Genomic DNA, 20,527 nt, shown 5'->3' with positions numbered 1-20,527 from the left:
GTATCTCCAGACTCTTTAGAGTATAAAATACTAGCTGTCGCCAGCGACTCCGTCCGCGCGCCATTAAAAAAACGTAATAAGTAGCATATTTGTTCTTCCAGACTATGTTCCACATCTGTGCCAAATTTCATTATGATCCGTTGAGACGTTCCGGAGATACCTTTAAACAAACATCCATCCATCCATTCATTTATAATATTAGTACGACAGTATAATTTGGTACATCCTTCTACAAATTTATATAGGTTTCACGCGATAAAAATTGTGCACGGCTATTATTCATTAATTAATATTCCATGTAAAATAATTTTTTTATTAATATTAAAAAATATTAGTTACCTCATTTTCCTTCAAGTGCCACAACCTTTCTCTCCCCGTTATACTAACAGAAGTTACTAATGTTTTGATTTCTAACGACGGATCCTGTCTAATATTTCGCTAAAACCCTTTGCACTGAATTTACCAATTTCTTTGCAAACAATTTAAGCAAAAGTTAACTTTATTCCCAGAGCAATACGGCTTGTACTAAATGGCTTAATTATTTTGTAAAATATTATCAACTTCAAGTTCGTTACAAAGTTATTTAAATAGAAAAGTTTCACTTCGAAACGAGAGCTTTAATGAAAAGATATTAAATTATTTTTGTAATTAAATGTAGCGAAGTTATAATTAAAAGAATTAAAGACAAACTTCATTATTTGACGTCAAATTATTACAAAATAATATGTGGTAATAGCAATAATTTACAGTAGAAAATAAATTGCTATAAATTTTGTCTTAACTACTTTTTAAAATTAAAATTGGTCGTACACATTTAAAGAGTATGTGACACATTTAAAGAGTATGTGAGTAGGTGACAATTGAAATGAAAAATCCAATGTTAATGTCATAATATCACTAGCTATTGCCCGCAACTCCGTCCGCGCACCATTAAAAAAATAGTTAAAAAAGTAGCCTACGTGTTCTTCCAGACTATGGTCTACATTTGTGCTAAATTTCATCAAGATCCGTATATCCGTTCCGGAAATACCTTCAAATAAACATCCATCCATCTATACATCTACACATTCGCATTTATATTTAATATCAGTAAGATATAGTAAGAAGTAGTATTTATTTAATTAAATGTGAAACTTGCGGTCATGTGAGGTGAGCGTGGTATTAGCATTTCTAACATTATATGAGAATTTGTATGAAAATAGTAACATGAGAATTAAGCCCGGAATACCATCTCTCATTAAATTACAAGACAATGCACTCATTTGCATCTCAGTCCCGGAACCAAAGACGAGGTAGCGACTGGGGTCTTACCGCGCTGCAATTTGCTTACTCGTATTTTGTTTGTCGGGATTTTTGATGTGTACGAATTTTCACATCTTTGAGGGGAAGTAAGCTTCCACGATACGATTTCAGGAGCTGTACAAAGGTGTCAAAAGAAAAAAGAATAATTTGTTTTTTTTTAGAAATCAATGGTGATTTTATTATGGCTAAAACGATTAACCTAAGCCCAATGAAGTTATAGATAATTTTATGACTAACTAGCTTTTACCCGCGACTCCGTCCGCGCGGAATAAAAAAATAGAAAAGGGGGTAAAAATTATCCTATGTCCTTTTCCTGGTTCTAAGCTACGTGCCCACCAATTTTCAGTCAAATCGATTCAGCCGTTCTTGAGTTATAAATAGTGTAACTAACACGACTTTCTTTTATATATATACTAGCTTTTACCCCCGACTCCGTCCGCGCGAAATAAAAAAAAAAAAAAACGGGGTAAAAATTATCCTATGTCCGTTTCCTAGTTCTAAGCTACCTGCCCACCAATTTTCAGTCAAATCGATTCAGCCGTTCTTGAGTTATAAATGGTGTAACTAACACAACTTTCTTTTATATATATAGATAGATATATAGATAGATTATAAATCCATCTAGCTCTAGTTTTTTTTTTTATTTCATACCGCATTAAGTTAACGCCCGTGAACTTTCTTATGCACCATACAAACACCTACTTTAAAAAAACGTTAAATATGCAATGTCACAACCTGTACAGTTCGGCGCGCGTTTTAACAATCACGAAAGCAAAGCCGGGGACAAAGCTTTAGCTTGAATATTCAAACACATTTCGCTGTGCCTCTGTTGCAAAGAGAAGAAGATATTTATTTTTGAATTTAAAATCAACGAAATTTACCCCAAAAAGGTAAGAAATATAACAAATCTTGTGAAAAATCATGAAAGTTCGCATCTCGAAACAGTTCGGGCACATAACACATTTTGTAAGTAAATTTGTACGTAAAATTGCTTCTTAATTCTTTCATCTTATCACCGACGATGGGACAAAAGAAAGCTTTCAAAAACAAAGTAGAATCGAAGAGTACTTCCTATCACATAAGCGGAACTTATCTTAAAATCTGTTAAGAAGTAAAGTTCACTCAAGCTTCCAAGAAGACAATTCCAACAGGTGCATGCAACGCGATAGCACACGAATTTATCGCTCCATAGTTTAGAGAAAAGACAACAACTTTGATGTTAGACGGAAATAGATGCATTTTACAGTTTTGCGGCCGAGACAGCCGCGATGACCGCTCGAGCAACGATATAAAATGGCTCATTATTAAAATAAACTCGAACGCTTTAATGTCGGAAATCGTTGCGGTTGCGGACACGGAACTAATTCAATGTTCATACAAAAAACAAATGAACCGGAAGACGGTGAATTGTTATCTAATGATTCATATGAGATATGGAGCGTCGGTGGCTCAGGGGTTAAGCACTTGACATGCAATTTGCAGGTCCTGGGTTCGAATCCCGCCATGCACCAATCTAGTATGATCTTAACACTATTTGCATGTATAAGATGGCAAACTTCGAACTAGAGGTGACCTAGAGGGTTGTCTAAATAACAAATAAGATCATTGTAAATTGCATCTTAGATAAATCTTAATACATTCGTTATTTTTGCATTCTGGTATTTTCCATTTTATTTTTGATACATATTTTTATATATTTCAATACACTATAAAGTTCAACTTAAGTTGTTAATTATTAAAAAATGAATCAAGTTGATAATTAAATATTTAATTAAATAATCATAACTTTAATTAATTAAAATAATTAATAGTAACATTAATAACTAAATAGAAATTAGAATCCATATCAAAATGCACAATCAAATGGCCAAACTTTAGGTTGACCGTAGCAATTAAATTAGTCTGGACACTACTATTTAAATGATATGATCCCATCGTAATGTTAAATGTGTTATACGCGTATTAGAAATAATTACAAGAAGGACAATAGCCTCTGAGATAATAATAGGGTAAGAAGTCGGATATACGCACTATGTTTTCAAAACGCGCGCAGTAAAACCCCGTACGCTAGGTTGTGTGTTTTAAAATTTAATACACAATTGAGTTTAAAATATAACTATGTAGACTATGTAAGCTTACCTTTTTGTATGTTAGAAACTATTTACAGCCGTGTGATTAAAAAAAAAAGAAAACATAATACAATTCAATTTTCTTGTGAATTTTTACGTGTTTATTCTATTAAGTGATGACATGTTCGACGTTACTTCACGTTAAGAAACGCGGCGTTTACTGTGTATCGTGCGTATTCCAAGAAGGGACATAAAGATGTTGCCGGGAAGGGCGTGGGTCATCCGATGGCGCGTCCTCTAATTGAATCTCTCAAGTTTGATTAGTCGGGATGCGTTACGTTTATTGCTGTTCTCTTATCGCCTGGATCTTTTGGGATTATTTCTTGGCTAAAAAGCGAATTTTGTAGTGTGCCTATTGTGTCAAATAAAATTTCTATTTATTCAAGAACTTATCGAGGAAACAAAAAACTTACACTACTTAAGAAATATATAGTAATCTAAGTAATCGTTAGTGACCACAAAGGTTATATGTCACAACATACTAGGAAAAATTTTGAGTACCATATCATACTGTCTAAACCACATTTTACATCAGTAGATTATCAATAAATCAATTAAGAGGCAAGCTTATTTTTGCAGTTCTAAAATAATTTGTAGTCTTGTTCATGTCAGTACATAGAATAAAAATCGACAGCAAATGCCAAAGTAAGACTTTAAAGTATTCAAAACACAACAAAAGGGACAATATATTAGATAACTGCACAAGTCTGACTTTGCAATTAATGCACGCAGGTGCTTCGGCGAAGGAATGAAAACAAATCAGACGCAATAGACATTTGGGTGAGGAATTGCATCCTCCATGTTACACTAGAATAGAAAATATTACTAACAAACTAAACTAAACTCTAATCTTATCTTGATTTCAATTCAAATTCGCTTAAACACTAAAGATCATTAAGACGTAGTATCTTAAGGCCTATAAATTTATTTAATAAACAAAAATGTATTCTAATATGAAGGGTTAAGGTATAAAGTGATCTAGCAAATAAAATGTACTTAAGGTTCTTTTAGATTGGACGCTTATTTGGAACGAGTAACGCGAAACATCCGGCTCGAAGGACCAACTAATTGGATCGGTCACGCAAATTCCTGCGCACGCGTCTGCCTTTGAGTCTCGCGCGCATTCCGCAATGTACTATGGTTAATTAGTATAAGGATTGATTCATTAGTTTGTTTCCTTGGCGATTTGTTGCGGATGATGTTAGTGCCGCTATCAAAGGAGGTAATGAAAGGCGCCTGTCACTTATATTGCTCAAGATAATTGTATTTACTAATGTGAGTTTAAATTAAACTTAATAGCATTTAAATGCGGTTAATGGAAAACATTATAAAATATCTCTGTATAAAACAAGTCGTCGTCCCTGTAATTATCTTTGACAAAACAGCGATAATAATATAATTTTAAACCGAGATTTCGATCTCAGAAACCCATAGTAAGTATTTAAAAATATATGTGTTGCTTATTATGTAACTTTGCTAAATAAGCATTAAAATTCTAGACCAAACTTACAGACTTCACTCGACATTGAACAATTTATCATTAAGTTTGATTGTTGTTTGAATTGAAGTTTGTTTGATAACTTATAATGCTATTAGATATCGATTGAAATTCCTAAAACAAGTACTAAATAACGTATATGTCAGTTTATAATCTGTGCATACGTGCTCTACCTACAAACGACTCTGTAATCTCAAAACTGGTTAATCTTCCGCCGCTAAACTCACGATACGCGACGCTTCGGAAGAGAATCCTCAACTTTATGCCATATATCGTACCGAAGCTCAGTTTTAACTTTATACTATGCACAGCTCCCGAATACTTCGTGGATTTACGTTGTTGCGAAATTAACGTATTTAGATGAATAATGTGGCAGAAGTTTTGAATACTTCAAGAAATTTGTGCTCATATAAATATTGTTATTTTAACTGTTCTAATATCATTTTTTATGAAACTTTTTGATGTTAGTAAAATAAAATCAAGAGCATTTAAATACTACAAGTTTTTAAATAAAAAAAAAAATGAAAGTTTTCAAAAAAAATATCAATATAAATTAAAGAGCGACGAGAAAAGAAGCACTTAATTGTTACAAAATGCTGTCTAATTTGTTTCGTTTCAAAGACATATTTCTTCAAAACTTTAACTATTGCTGTTAAATTAAGTTATATTAGTCTTTGCAGAATTCCTTAATACAATAAACAATACAGTATTTGCACAAACGTAAGTAAATAGCAAGTAAAGTAACTATTCGTAGTGTCCGAGCTGAAACTCAAACAAAGTCGCGGGCAGTAGCTTGTTTGCCGAGACAGACCTCGGGGGCGATCCAACCCTGTGGCTAGGTACCTCCACCCCGCGGTATCAAGTTTCGACAACTGTTGTTAGTTAGTGAAATAAATAAATGTAACTGAAAATCTCAACTACTTCACTATCAACTAAACTTTCAATGTTGGATAGAAATCTGCAGGGTTTCTTTCCTTACAACTTCATTCCCGTTATGATATATGATCTTTGGTTCATTTTGTTGGAACATTTGGTAACCATTCCAGAACAGCTTGTCACATTAATGGTAATTATTTCTTTCATTTATAATGGCTATGTATTGTAACGTAAATGTAAAAAGTGTAAAAAAAATACGATGTAAAAATAATTGTAACAAAGTTAAAAGGTTTAACAAATAAAAAAGAGCAGTAAAAATTAACGGCGTTCCAAATTGTTTCCCGCCACTCCGGACCAATATTGTTCGGAACAAAAATGATTTTGCCACATTTTGCAAATAACCGTACGCTTCATTCAAACGATCTATATATAAATAATGATTGAGTATAAGCAATACGAATAAGCGATGCATTATTGTGGGAACTCCACCGATAGAAAAAGCTTCTAAACAAATTACTTCACTAATCAAATTTACATAAAATAATGGTCAAAGTGATCCGAATTTTTATAAAATTTTCTCAAAACTCTTTCCATTTTATTCTTTAAAAATAAAATAGTTTAAAAAGTTGTTTTTATTATGAAAATTATGAAAATACATTATAATATGAAAGTACAATCTTATTTACTATCATAACTACATCCAAATTTTTTAAACTTTCGTGAGACATAATAATAAATTTATTGAGAACGGCTTAACTGACGATCACACCTGAGTTAAGCCATTCTTAATTAATTTACATCCAAATTGTATTGAAATAGAGGTTATTTAAAACAGAAATAATCAAGGTAGTTAATAAAAGTATCCATAGCAACATTATATATATCAAGAAGCTTCGTACGTAATTGTTTCAATTCGAGAGTTAATATTTAACAATGGGGGAGTTGGATAATCCGCCCTTCAGATTTGAAGAGCCAAATGATTTTCAATCAATCTACGCAATCCTTTCAGCTGTGATTAAAATGAAGTCATATAAATCAAATACAGCTAAATTGAGTTTCAGATTTAGATGAAAATAAATGTAAATCTGTATCGAAATAAATCATATTTCTAACCGCAAGAATCCGTTGGTTAATTTCAGAACCCAAAATCTTATGTGTCTTTACATTGTTTTCTAATTACATTATTATGGTCAAACTAAAATAAAATATCATTTGGGTAGGTAGGTATCAATAATCTATATATATATATATATATATATATATAAAAAAAGTCGTATTAGTTACACTATAACTCAAGAACGGCTGAATGAACGACTGAAAATTGGTGGGCAGGTAGCTTAGAACCAGGAAACGGGCATAGGATAATTTTTACATCGTTTTCTATTTTTTATTCCGCGCGGACGGAGTCGCGGGTAAAAGCTAGTTGGTAATAATAATAATAATAATAAATTATTTGAACATGGTATATGGTAAAAGTACTTTTACATTGCCCATCGAGTGAGAGACCTTTGTTGTCAACAGCTTACTGCTTTTTATTTAAAACCTAATCAAGGTAGACTCAGAAAATAAAAAGTACATTGAAAGATAAATCGCTTACACATTTACTCGTATGTATATCCACAACAAAAGAACATTTTTGAGACTTACCTTGATCAACTTATTCTGCAGTTTGGTGACGGCCATGCGTTCGCGCTGCGTGCGTCGCTTCTCCTCCTCTAGCTGAGCTTCCAGCTGCTTTATACGCTTCTCCAGAAGTTCCTGCAACAATGTATTATTGCAATAAAGCACATGTCATAATTTTTTTAAACATATGTCCGAAGTTAACAGTTGTACGAATGGCGTGCTTGAGTGTGAATACCGTGGTCAAATTTGGATTCTTTATTGACATAAAGAATATTGAATAAGAAGAACGAAAGAAGAAAGAAATATACCATTAACTTACAGATGTTTTATGTTACGGCAATAAGACCGCATTTCCATTCAATTGTGCACTTACAGACAGTGAAAATTGTTAAATAGACATTGTTACAAAGGAGGCCAGGTAAGTGGTAGGGGTGGGGAGAGGTTTAAGTAAACAGTTCTCCAATTTAACTCTGTCTAAAGTTTACATTGTCGGGATCGCACAAAGCTAACCGGATGTGACGTCGTTTATCCGGTATCATTAGCCGGATGTGCTATCCGCCCCGGTACAGCCGCAGGGTAATTTTTATTTAATGCTTCAGCGCGAAGCACTTCGAAGGTTAGAAAATACTGAAACAACGTTTTTAATCGTCTCAATTTCTGTTTAATTTCATGAAAATTTTACAAGCTATTTTTATTTTGAGAACACGTTGCTACACTATTAATTGCCTTTGAGAAAAACAGAGATGACAATATGTTTTTCTACAGGTTTTTAGCAATGGAAACCTATCTATAAATACCTGCAATAGTAATTTAGGTTTGCTAAGTAAAGTTTCACCAAAACATAGTTCTGATGTTAACAGCTGTGAAAACTAACAGTGATGATTCAAACGTATATAAGCCGGTATATAAACCATTATTTTTAGATGAGATATATAATTTTAAAGGGTATTGTAGTTCCGTCATTAAATGACTCATATAAATAATTTACGAAAGCTTCCGAGCAGTACATTTACAAAGGGCGTCGTTTCCGAGTGACATCTCGAGAACAATGACTAAATTCTAACTGACAACTCTTAGTACAACTGAGACGAACAAAAATAACCCTTATGGTATTACCTTAAGTATTATTATGTCTGCAAATTTATTAATGTTAATATAACATGATTAAAGGCAAAGGGAAGTAAAGCAATTTGCGTAGGGATACATAAATATTTTGTACTATTTTTTGTAGCTATAAATGTTCAGAATAATTTTTAAAAGATCTAGTTCAGAGATGGCGAACCTTTACGTATCAACGTGTCATTTTTCTAAAGAAATGTATAATAGTATTATAGATGTGACAAAAAATTAACTTTGTATTTACTGGATAAATTCAGTCGCGTTTGCTCTTTATATAATTCACACTTTTTTCGAAGTACATAATGAATTTTTTGATTCCATTATTTTTGATTAGCATGCCATTAGTTCGTCATCCCTGATCTGGTTTATGCATGATTGGATAAAAAGCAAAGAAAAAAAATACGAATTCAGGTGGCCACTTGCTCGTTTGTCACCTTTTAATATAAAAAATAAATCTTACTAATATTATACATACAAAAACCTCCAGAACGGCTGTATGGATATCGCTGAAATATGGCATAAATCTAGAACATAGACTGGAAGAACATATAGGCTACTCATTAAGTTTTATTTTAATTCCGTGCGGACGAAGTCGCGGGTAACAGCTAGTACTTTTATATGTTACATGATAAACTCCTTCCGATTGCTGTTAAAAGTAGTTTCTCTGAACCGTAAAATATGATAAAGGGAAGTGCGAATACACATTCTATATCAATATCCTATAACGGTTGCCATTAATTTCGCGATATTTCCACAACATTTCACTCCCTCCTTACGTGTGGAAACACTGTTATTTATTATAGCGCATGCGCACAAGGGGAAGGCTAACTAGCGATTTTGTTCCTACTTATTAGTGGTATATTTCAAAAACTATGTTGTATGCAAAATAGGTTATACAAGTATTCTAGATAATATATCTTACTAATATCGTAAATATGAATGTTTAGATGGATGGATGGATGTTTGTTTGAAGGTATCTCCAGATCGGCACAACGGATCTTGATAAAATTTGGTATAGATGTAGAATATAGTCTAGAAGAACACATAGGCTACTTATTACATTTTTAATTCCGCGCGGACGGCGTCGCGGGCGAAAACTAGTTCAATATAATTTTTCTTATAGGTTTCGATGTTGTTTTGTTTATTTTATAAAAAAAAAATGCAGTGATATTTTTTTATTACTAATCAATTTTGATAACACATATGTGACCTATCATTAAATCTTTGACCAAATACATAATCTAAAGTCAATTGAAGTCAATAAATAAGTATTTTTCTCAAATGTTACAATATAGTAAACAAACCCGGCCAGCGAGATGTATATTTCTGAATCATTTTTCACGCACACGATAAATTCATCCCCCGGCCGTGTCGCTGTGTCGCGATGTCAACTCGAGAGAATTGCTTCATTCTGTGATCGTACATACTTTAACATACAATTTAACTTAACATTCAGTTTCTGATGTAAACGTTTAATTTCACCTTCATGTTACGATATAATTTTATCAAGAATTAGATGTTTAATATATTGAACAAACTTATTTAACCCAAGCAGTCTCTTTGCATTAACATATTTAGTTCACAATCAACCTGTATTTAAGGTAGGCACAACGTGAACTTTCTATTTTTTATTTTCAGGAAAATGTTCATTTGCTCAACTAATATCTGAAAATCGTTTATTTCATCAATTGTATTTTATCATATTATGTTGATACTGTCAAAATGAATTTATTAAACTGTTTTATGTAGATGTTTCGGCAGTGAAAATTCACACATTCCACAGAAAATTATTAACAAAGCTGTAGTCGTACGTATTTATTGTGAAACATAAAATAAACAATTAAACGATCTCTATATCTGTACGCGCTTCCGATGAATCCCAATGCTTTTATTTCCTTCCCGCAAACGTAAAAGTGTCCCATTGTGTCGGGTATCGGGGCTCGTCCTCGCCTTTGCATCCATTTGTCTACGAACAATGCCTTTATTCTATTGTTTAATGGTATTTCGGGACTGTGACGTCACAGTTAGACCCTCCTAAACCTTTCATCTATCAAGCTAATATTAATAAGCTGGTCCCGTGATTATTGCATCGCTGTGATAATAGCATAGAAAATTAATTAATCATTCGTATCTTTGTTTTGCTCGTAAATAATAATCTAATCGATTTGTCTTGTTGCGCGTACATTCATGTTATTTTTCTTAACCTCTAAATATCTATACGACGTAAGAAATAAATATGATAATGTCAAATGAAGGTTGCCTTCCTGTGAAGTATGTTTTTTTAAGATTATTCATAACGAAATATTTGCTTAGTCTATTTTGTGATGGATGAACCGAAAGAATTTCGGAAAAAATAAAACAATAAGCAAAGATAAATTGTTCATGAAATAGTATCTATATGTATAGAAGAAAGTCGTGTTAGTTACACTATTTATAACTCAAGAACGGCTGAACAGCTTAGAACCAGGAAACGGACATAGGATAATTTTTACCCCGTTTTCTATTTTTTATTCCGCGCGGACGGAGTCGCGGGTAAAAGCTAGTATTTTATATAATAGTATATTATGTATTACTCCAATACCACGTGATTTAACTGTGTCTGTGTGATTTTATTGTTGCTAAATGATATTATGGACATCAACGTGGTTATGTTTATTTCGCATTTCGGAAGCCCACGTATATATGTTTCAATAACCATGATTTGTCAGTCATGGAATAAAATGTTTGATGTATGTTTAAGCTAAAATGTGTTTCAAACATTGTCTAAGTTCTTTGTGGCATCTTAATGTTTAGATTGATCAAAACGTCGGTCTATTACAAAAAATCGTTGTTAATTAATCCGTGACCCGCGTCATTCTAAGAGCACTCGATCTCCAATGAATTGTTGACAATAGCTACGATATAGCAACCGCACTCGAGTCCCGGCCGGGCCCGAGACAATGACGCGAGATTAACCCGAACGAATTAAACTGAACCCCGTGAAACCTTAGAGAAGTAAGCGTGTGGTACAATATTTACCTAATCGATAAATAATAACAAAATTGAACTATATTCGTGTGAATATAAATATTTATAAGTGAGATTTTAATAAAATAAGTTTATGCTCTTCTTCTATATCTAATTGTAACAAATCTTGATGCATTTGTAGTTTTGACACTTCGGAGAAACTCCCTTAACTTGGCACAATTATGTCAAAGTTTGAATTCTATATTAAAAGTACCTACTTATCTCGACTAACAAAGAACACGTAATAAAATCGCTCTCGCTACCGCTTTTAGCTTGTGCGATTCTAAATTTCAAGTCACCCTCTTTCATCCATCATTAGCGGACAATGGCTAATCTAACGTGCGGGGCACTTCATCACAGCCCAGCCCCGGACTTCGGGACGATAATTAACGCGCGAGATTACAATGATAGCCAGGTACAGCCATACACGACAGCCATACAAACTGACAGACATAGAAATGTAAAATTTATGTCACATTCATTTCAAACATAAGGCAAAGTTGATGTAGAGTTTATACTCGTATATGATAAATAGAGGATAATTGTATTCCATCAAGCTTGCACTACTATATTTTTTCAAAAGTTATGCCAAGTTTATTAAAAAATCTTTGGTTAAATTACGATATCTTTTATAACCCTTCTCCCTCTAGTAATCCCAGTAGGTTATTTTTTCAAAGTTTTATGCGTCAAAAACCTATAACATGTTATTTAAATACGAAAGTTGGTACTTTGAAATACAGATTTTAACCATTTAAAGGGCGGTTAAAAGCTAATGTAACTAGTGCATTACTTCCGTACACTCACAACTTTTGTTTTCTAACCGTTTAGCAGGCGGTGGCGATTTCTACTCTTTATGGCAAAGTTAAATGGAAATTAAGACTAATTCTCTCCGTTTTAATTGAATAGACGTGTAGAACGGAGTTTTTTATACTCTACGTCGTCGTAGTTTTCTAGCGTTCTTTTACAATTTATTTTGTAAGACGGTTATTTAATTAAAAATCCTTTTGTTTACGTAATGTCTGGAGACAGAGAATATAGTTTATTTTTCTTTCTTTCACTTATCTCATTATGATGAAGAACAGTGCGTATTTAATAAAGGACATCATGAGATTCAATAAATGTAAATCGGCGAAATTCTTTTTTGTTACGAACTTGAAACCGTCTGAAGTTTAATATGTTATATAGCAAAGTTTTTCGAATCATCGGTGTATTCAATAACTAAAAATGAAATTTAAGAATATAGACCGAAAAATAAAGGTCTACCAATTGATAATATAAATCATATATGCTTCAAATGACCAGATCGACTTCATATATCGAAGCGAATAAAGTTGTGATAAGGCTACGGTGATGAATGAACTTAACACATCTTTTTGGTCTATGTTCAGCGTAAAATAAAAACTTTCTCCACTGTAACTTTTGAGAACTTCGATGGAATACGACTGTTCTTTTTTACTCTAATTATTTTCCTTCGCTGAAGAATTTTCTTCATACAACTTAAGCGTATTATTTTGTTTCGCTTTCTCTTTTGTTTCGTGTTTTCCAATTTATTTTGACGACGGCAGTCTCTTTGTCCCACTCTCCATTAGGTCACTGGGTATGTCACAACCTGATGGATGAATTCTTCAAACCCTTTCAATAGTAGAATAGGAATGGCCATTCAACTCAATGAATATATCTTTTTAAAAACGTATCGACGATTGAATTAAATTCTCACGCAGGGAAAGTGTATTTGTATCTTTTAACATAGTACTTCATAATTTTGATCTTTACAGAAAGATAAAATAAAGCAAAAAGAACACAATCTTTTTTCAAAATCTATGATATTCTTTTAGGTTGCATTGAGACGAATAATCAATTGAACAATTCTAATAACATTGTTCTTCACATCTATCTATATATATATAAAAGAAAGTCGTGTTAGTTACACTATTTATAACTCAAGAACGGCTGAATCGATTTGACTGAAAATTGGTGGGCAGGTAGCTTAGAACCAGGAAACGGACATAGGATAATTTTTACTATTTTTTCTATTTTTTATTACGCACAGACTGAGTCGCGGGTAAAAGCTAGTTTCTTATAAATAATTTCTCATTTCAACACGTTAAAACAAAAAAAAATATAAAAAAGAGCTCCACTATAGGATTTACGATCTCTGAAGTCTCAGGTGATGGAGTCGACCATTTGTAACTGACAACGCCACACCTGCGCGAATTTACCGTACTTCCGAGTACAAAAGTGTACACAGGAGTACACTCACGTACAATAGTGTATACTTCCTTACACTAGTTTACACGGGAGTACTCTCACATACACTATTCTATACTGGAATACACTCGCGAAGACAAATCGATTCGCAAACGAGAATCTGCTGATAGCAAGAAGCTGGTGATCGTGATAGCTCTGTAATTGCAATTTCGAACTAAAGATAGATAAATGGGTAAGAGTTTAACAGTGATTAGACACTAAAAAGTCTAGTCTTTACTTCAGTCAAGTATATTTTCGTAGAAGTCGACAGTGAATAAAAAGAGACACAACCTGCACGTATCTTTAATTTCTGTAACTATCCATTAATAAAAAAAAGACTAATAGACTTCATTGGTTCTAAAGCTGACTTAATTTTTTGAATGAGGTAAATAGAGTAATATCAATGTGGTATATTGTTTTAAAATATCAAATGAACAGATAAGAAAAAAAGCTAGAACTTAGCTGTTATTTTTTTAACAATTTCATAGATATATCGTCATAATACAGATATAATACACTGATGTAGGTATGTGAATTATGATTGGGACAATGACCCCATTGTGAAGACACGTCTAAATGGCTAAAAGTATCTCGCAACTGAACGACTTATTACTGCACGCTATTCCCATACAAACGCTCATTGAATCCAATTCACGTACTTGTCTATCCATTAGTCTCAATTTAACATTTCAACTTAACAATACCTAGGTAGTATTTATAATAATTACCTAGTGTTATTTTTTTATATATTACTAGCTGTCGCCCGCGACTACGTCCGCGCGCAGTTAAAAAAAAAAATGAAAAATAGATGTTGGCCGATTCTCAGACCTACTGAATATGCTGACAAAATTTCATGAGAATCGGTCAAGCCGTTTCGGAGGAGTACGGTGACGAAAACTGTGACACGAGAATTTTATATATTAGATAAGGCGGCTAGCGAGCAAGCGGCCATCCATCCATCAAATCCACTTCCCAACCAAGCACCGCACACTCATCAGACGAAACGCGGAATCTCATCAACTTCAGGCGTGTGTTCCATGCAACAGATATTGTGGCTAACGTCTAGACCGAAAAGAGGTATTATTTGTTAATTTTAGATTGAATATTTAGAATTTACAGGCAAGTTTCTGATATAACCGCGTTTAAAAGGAGCAATGGCGGCTTGTAGTTGACTGCAAAAGCATGTCTACCCAAGTGGGTGCCAGGTGGGCCCACTAGGGATGGAGGCAAACGAGCGCAGGATCAGAGCTGCACATTTTCACTAAGAAAATTTAGTCTTACCTTAAAATAATAAACATTTCGATCGTTGTTACTTGAATAGGATGAAAATTTGTTAAACATTTCCTAACACAAAAACAATGTAGTACACTAACATTTAAAATCGTTTCCACATATTTTTCTGATCTGATATTAACTTTTAACCGACAAAATAATAAAAAAAAACTTCTATCGTTACAACCACTTACACGATCACACTTTGATAGTAGGTACTAACGTATAACAGTCGACTTGCAAGAACATCTAACTTTCAGAGAGAATAGCACGCGCTATACAAAACAAAAGGACATTTAAGTTTGTACAGAGAAGCAATAAGGTTAGTGTTTTGGTGCGCTTTGACCGTATCATACGGCAATATGAACTGAGGATGTCTTGAGAGTTACAGCCAATTACAATGCACAGGGTAGCTTAAATACAGAGCGTACATGAGAACAAATTATTTAACATAGGATAATTTTTTTATGACCCTTTTTTTCCAAAAATGGAACCTTAAGTAAAATAAATAATTAAAAAAAAACTTTTTATTAATCCTATTTTTTTTTAATTTAAGATAAGATAATGGGATGCAAAGATATAGAAATACTATATGTCGATACGGAACATAATATTAGGTCCTTACATATGAAATTGGCGTTTTTCGTACTGGCCACTTTAAACACGAATTTCTCCTCTTTGGTAAGGAATTCCAAATTCAAATTTGTACAGCTATAGACTCATGTATTTGTGGTTCGATGACCGTCATTCATTTGTTTTTTTTCTTCTGTTTTTTTCTGTTTGCGTCACTCATTTTACAAAATGGAAAACTTAAAATATCGCATTATTTACGAGTACGAGTTCCGCCGTGGCACTAGTGTTGCGGAAACGACTCGAAGGGTGAATGATGTGTATGGCGGTCGTGTTGCAAAAGAAAACACAGTTCGTTTTTGGTTCCAACGTTTTCGTTCTGGAAATTTCGATCTGCAGAACAAGCCCCGTGGACGGCCTGAGACTCAAGTTGATAATGAAGAGTTGAAGGCTATTGTGGAAGCGGATCCATCGCAAACCACGTCCGAGTTAGCTGCAGGCTGCGATGTTAGTGATAAAACTGTTTTAATTCACTTGAAGCAAATTGGAAAGATTAAAAAGCTTGAAAGGTGGGTACCTCACGAATTGACTGAAGCAAACCGGCAAACGCGCGTCGACTGTTGCGTTACATTACTAAACCGGCACAATAATGAAGGTATTTTAAACCGAATCTTTACCTGTGATGAAAAATGGGTTCTTTACGATAATCGGAAGCGCTCAGCGCAATGGTTGGATTCTGGCCAGCCAGCCAAATCCTGCTCCATGCGAAAATTAACCCCAAAAAAGTTACTTGTAAGCGTTTGGTGGACTAGTGCCGGTATTGTTCATTACAGTTTTCTCAAATCTGGCCAGACTATTACGGCTGATGTCTATTGTCAGCAATTGCAAACCATGATGGAAAAGCTAGCGGCTAAACAACCTAGGCTGGTCAATCGCTCCACGCCACTGCTGCTTCACGACAACGCTAGACCACTCACTGCGCAACAGACGGCTACTAAATTAGAAGAGCTTCAATTGGAAAGTCTAAGACATCCTCCGTACTCCCCGGACCTTGCTCCAACAGATTACCATTTTTTTCGAAATTTGGATAACTTCTTGCAAGGGAAAAAATTCAACTCCGATGGGGCAGTCTAAACCGCCTTCAAAGATTTTATTGATTCCCGTCCGACTGGTTTTTTTAGTAAAGGGATCAATGAACTACCTATGAGATGGCAAAAGTGCACAGAAAATAATGGTTCATACTTTGATTAATTAAATATATTATATTAAAAAATATTCGACTTTTTGTTCCTCCCATACAAAACGCCAATTTCATATGTAAGGACCTAATATAACAAACGAATAGAACCTACAAGTTAACCAACTAAAAACTAAGAACCACTTATACCTAATATGCTAAGTACGAGGTTCATAAAAATATACATATACACATTCCAAGAATGTAAGTTCAAAAGAAAATATGGTTATTATTTAGGTAACGAGGTGTCCTAGACAGAGTAGCTAGTTGTGTATTAACAGGATCACATTTCAGAGAATTAGCTCGTTTTAACTTACTTTGTATCATGTAAGTTACGGTATTACTGTAACTTACTGTTCACAGGAAATAATAAGGTTTCGTAAGTCGTATTCCGCTTTTTAACATATTTATTTCTGGGTTATGTAATAGCTTTAAAATAAAGAGAAATAACTTTCATACATTTTTTAAGAAAAAATGAACAAATATATTAAATCGTGATAAAAGAAACGTTGCTTAGAACCATCAAAATAATCCTACTGAGGGGCTCGGAGCCTATCCCAAGTTTTGGGGTGACTAGGCCATAGTCAACCACGCTGGCCCAGTGCGGGTTGGTTGGCTTCACACATATCTTTTGAATTTCTTCTCAGATATATGCAGGTTGCATCACGATGTTTTCCTTAACCGTAAGAACGTCGGATAAATGTACATATGTCAATCGAAAATCGAAAAACATATTGGTACATGGCGGAATTCGAACCCAGGACCTGCAGATTGCAAGTCAAGTGCTTAACCCCTTAGCCACCGACGCTCTACAAAATAACGCGTACTCTTAATAAATTGATAACTATGGAAAAGATGTTAGTATTTTGTTTTATACGATTATAATATGGCTATAGCAATTACCAAATGCACATTCTATAGTTCAATGCACTATATTTATTTGAATTTACATAACATCTCTTTGAGCCGCGATGCTGTATTGTACAATTGCCCGCGTTCATTTATGTAGGTTAGTGTATCATATAATGAATGAAACGATCCAGTATACTCTACTTATACTGCACCACATTCATATTAACATAATATTGTAGAACAAAGTTTCAGTTTATAATATATACTAGCTTTTACCCGCGACTCCGTCAACGCGGAATAAAAAATAGAAAACGGGGTAAAAATTATCCTATGTCCGTTTCCTGGTTCTAAGCTACCTGCCCACCATTTTCAGTCAAATCGATTTAGCCGTTCTTGAGTTATAAATAGTGTAACTAACACGACTTTCTTTTATATATAATATATAAGATAACTAGCTTTTACCCGCGACTCCGTCCGCGCGGAATAAAAAATAGAAAACGGGGTAAAAATTATCCTATGTCCTATTCCTGGTTCTAAGCTACCTGCCCACCAATTTTCAGTCAAATCGATTCAACCGTTCATGAGTTATAAATATTGTAACTAACAGGACTTTCTTTTATATATATAGATATAAATAATATATATTTTTTTATAAGAGAAGGCTACAAACGAGCGGCGGGAATACAGAGACACTGTAGATGCATTGCCGGCGTTTAAGGAATTGGTATGGTCGCTTCTTCAAGGTCCCTAAGTCGTATTGGTCGTAAGTTTCAATTAATAAAAGTAAAATTTCTGCACTAATAATAAAGGTTAAAATGATCGTTTGTTGAGCTGAGCTGAGCTTTAGTTACACACAGCCATGCAAAACATCATTAATTAATTCATCATCCCGTTAATTATTAATTAATTTATAATATTTAATCATGCCTGTTACAATTTAGATAACAATGCCTAAGCAATCAATTAAAACAGCGGTTACAGGAAATGCAATTTAATTTGCCGCTAAAAGGACCAACCGGTAGTGATGGGGGTATGAGGCGGGAGCAGGGGGGCACGGGAACACTAATTACAGCGCGGTTGCACCGAGCAACAAACGACTCACGGGCAGACAGACAAACAAGCGGATTATCGCATGCAAGGCAACGCCAGGGGCATCAAAGGGCGCCATCCATTTGCGAAATTTGGTTTTCCATTACTCAAATTGAGTTCGGCTTTGGGGTTGACTTTTAGGTGCCTATGATGTGCCAACTTGCAGACACTGAGGGTAACTTACGAAACGTCCTAATATATCTTCCTTTCCGATGAATCTCCATTTTCATAACGCTGATGAAAAGGGAAAGTAGATTGGAAAATGTTATTTTCATCTAATATGCGACGTCTAAAGAATGGCGCAGCCTTTGATCTACAACACAAAGACGAATGAAATTAAAAATATCCATCCAATTTCATTAGATAATGTGTGAAAATGAATTTTCCATTCTATGCACACAATCAACTGTAATCAGTAATGTGTTTGAGCTCTTTTTTCTTCCTGTAACTTTATTAATCTTATAAAATGCACATCACCGTTGTCATTGTTATATTCATAGAATATATGTAAAGGTCCAGTGGACCTAGCACAAATATTTATGACAATAGCCATCCTATCGTTATCGACAAAAACTCATACTAATTTTGATATACTTGACGTTGACGATACGAAGGCTATTGTCAGAAATATTCGTGCTAGGCCCATCATTATCGACAGCTCACTATACGTCCTTATTGAGGAGCTAGAAGCCTACCCTAAGTTAGGGGTGACTAGGCTCATAGTAGAAACCTAATACTTTAACTTTCATTGTAGTTAGTCGATCAAAAATAAAAAATGAAACTGTGTGAGCGTAAAGGTGAGATTAAGGAACACACAGAGAATCGTATAAGATTTCGTTTGTTATAAATTAAAAATACAAAATTGAATTACAAAAACCGAACAAGCTAAATGCCGCAAGGAAATAAATCAAAGTTAATTTATAACAAAATAACCAAAAACTCCATTAAACTAACTAGCTGGCCTACAGCCAGGACTCCACTGCAGAATTAATTACAACACTAACAGATGGCGCTGTATCCCAGGTGTTTCATAAACCTTATATAAAAGATAAATACTAACAAAAAATGTTATTTGGTAACAAAACTCTATTCAAGCACATCGGCACTCACTTCAAACAATTAGATTCTTCTCAGTAAAAAGTTAGGTTCTTTGGAGAAATATACTAGCATGCAGTATATCTTTCCTTATCTTGAGTAAAAAAAAATCATTTTTGCATTGCACAGATAATGTTATTGCCAATTACCTGTGGTTCAATAAAAAAAAAACTTGAGAGGTGTCAAGGGACACCTGGATGGAACGAAGTTCCTTTCAATTAATTAGTGAAGGAACCAGTGTTTATTCTATGCATAAAAAACTTAAGTCTTCACAAGAAGCACATTTTATTTCTATGAATTTTTGTTATATATTGTCACGTCGTTGCCATGGTGATATAGCAAAAAGTGTCGTGACAACTTTTCGTAAGAATTTTTTCCGTCTAGCCCCCTTTCACAACGCGCGTTAAGGAACTTCGTTCCAAAAAAAATGATTCTCTGTCCACCCTATCATAAAAAACTGCAATAAACAGCTTTAAATAATGTGTTCCAATCATGTACCAAAGTACTTGGTCATTATTATTTACAACGTCAATAACAATACGGCCCTGGAATTCCAATTTGTCAAAACATAGTCCCCTAAGCAATCACTCATGAGTACCAATCGAGTACTAA

General features: G+C 33.9%; 1 protein-coding gene across 1 annotated transcript in view; it reads right to left on the bottom strand.

Annotated features, from left to right (window-relative positions):
- Positions 1-20,527, bottom strand: part of LOC106718512 — a 281,801-nt gene that overhangs the window by 170,606 nt on the left and 90,668 nt on the right. Inside the window, exon 3 of the mRNA XM_014512606.2 lies at positions 7,453-7,563. Coding sequence (XP_014368092.2) covers positions 7,453-7,563 — 111 coding nt within the window. The remainder of the gene's footprint in view (positions 1-7,452; positions 7,564-20,527) is intronic.

Source organism: Papilio machaon, chromosome 4, assembly GCF_912999745.1.
Source record: "Papilio machaon chromosome 4, ilPapMach1.1, whole genome shotgun sequence".
In the NCBI taxonomy this organism is placed as follows: domain Eukaryota; kingdom Metazoa; phylum Arthropoda; class Insecta; order Lepidoptera; family Papilionidae; genus Papilio; species Papilio machaon.
This window is presented reverse-complemented; position numbering and strand designations above follow the sequence as displayed.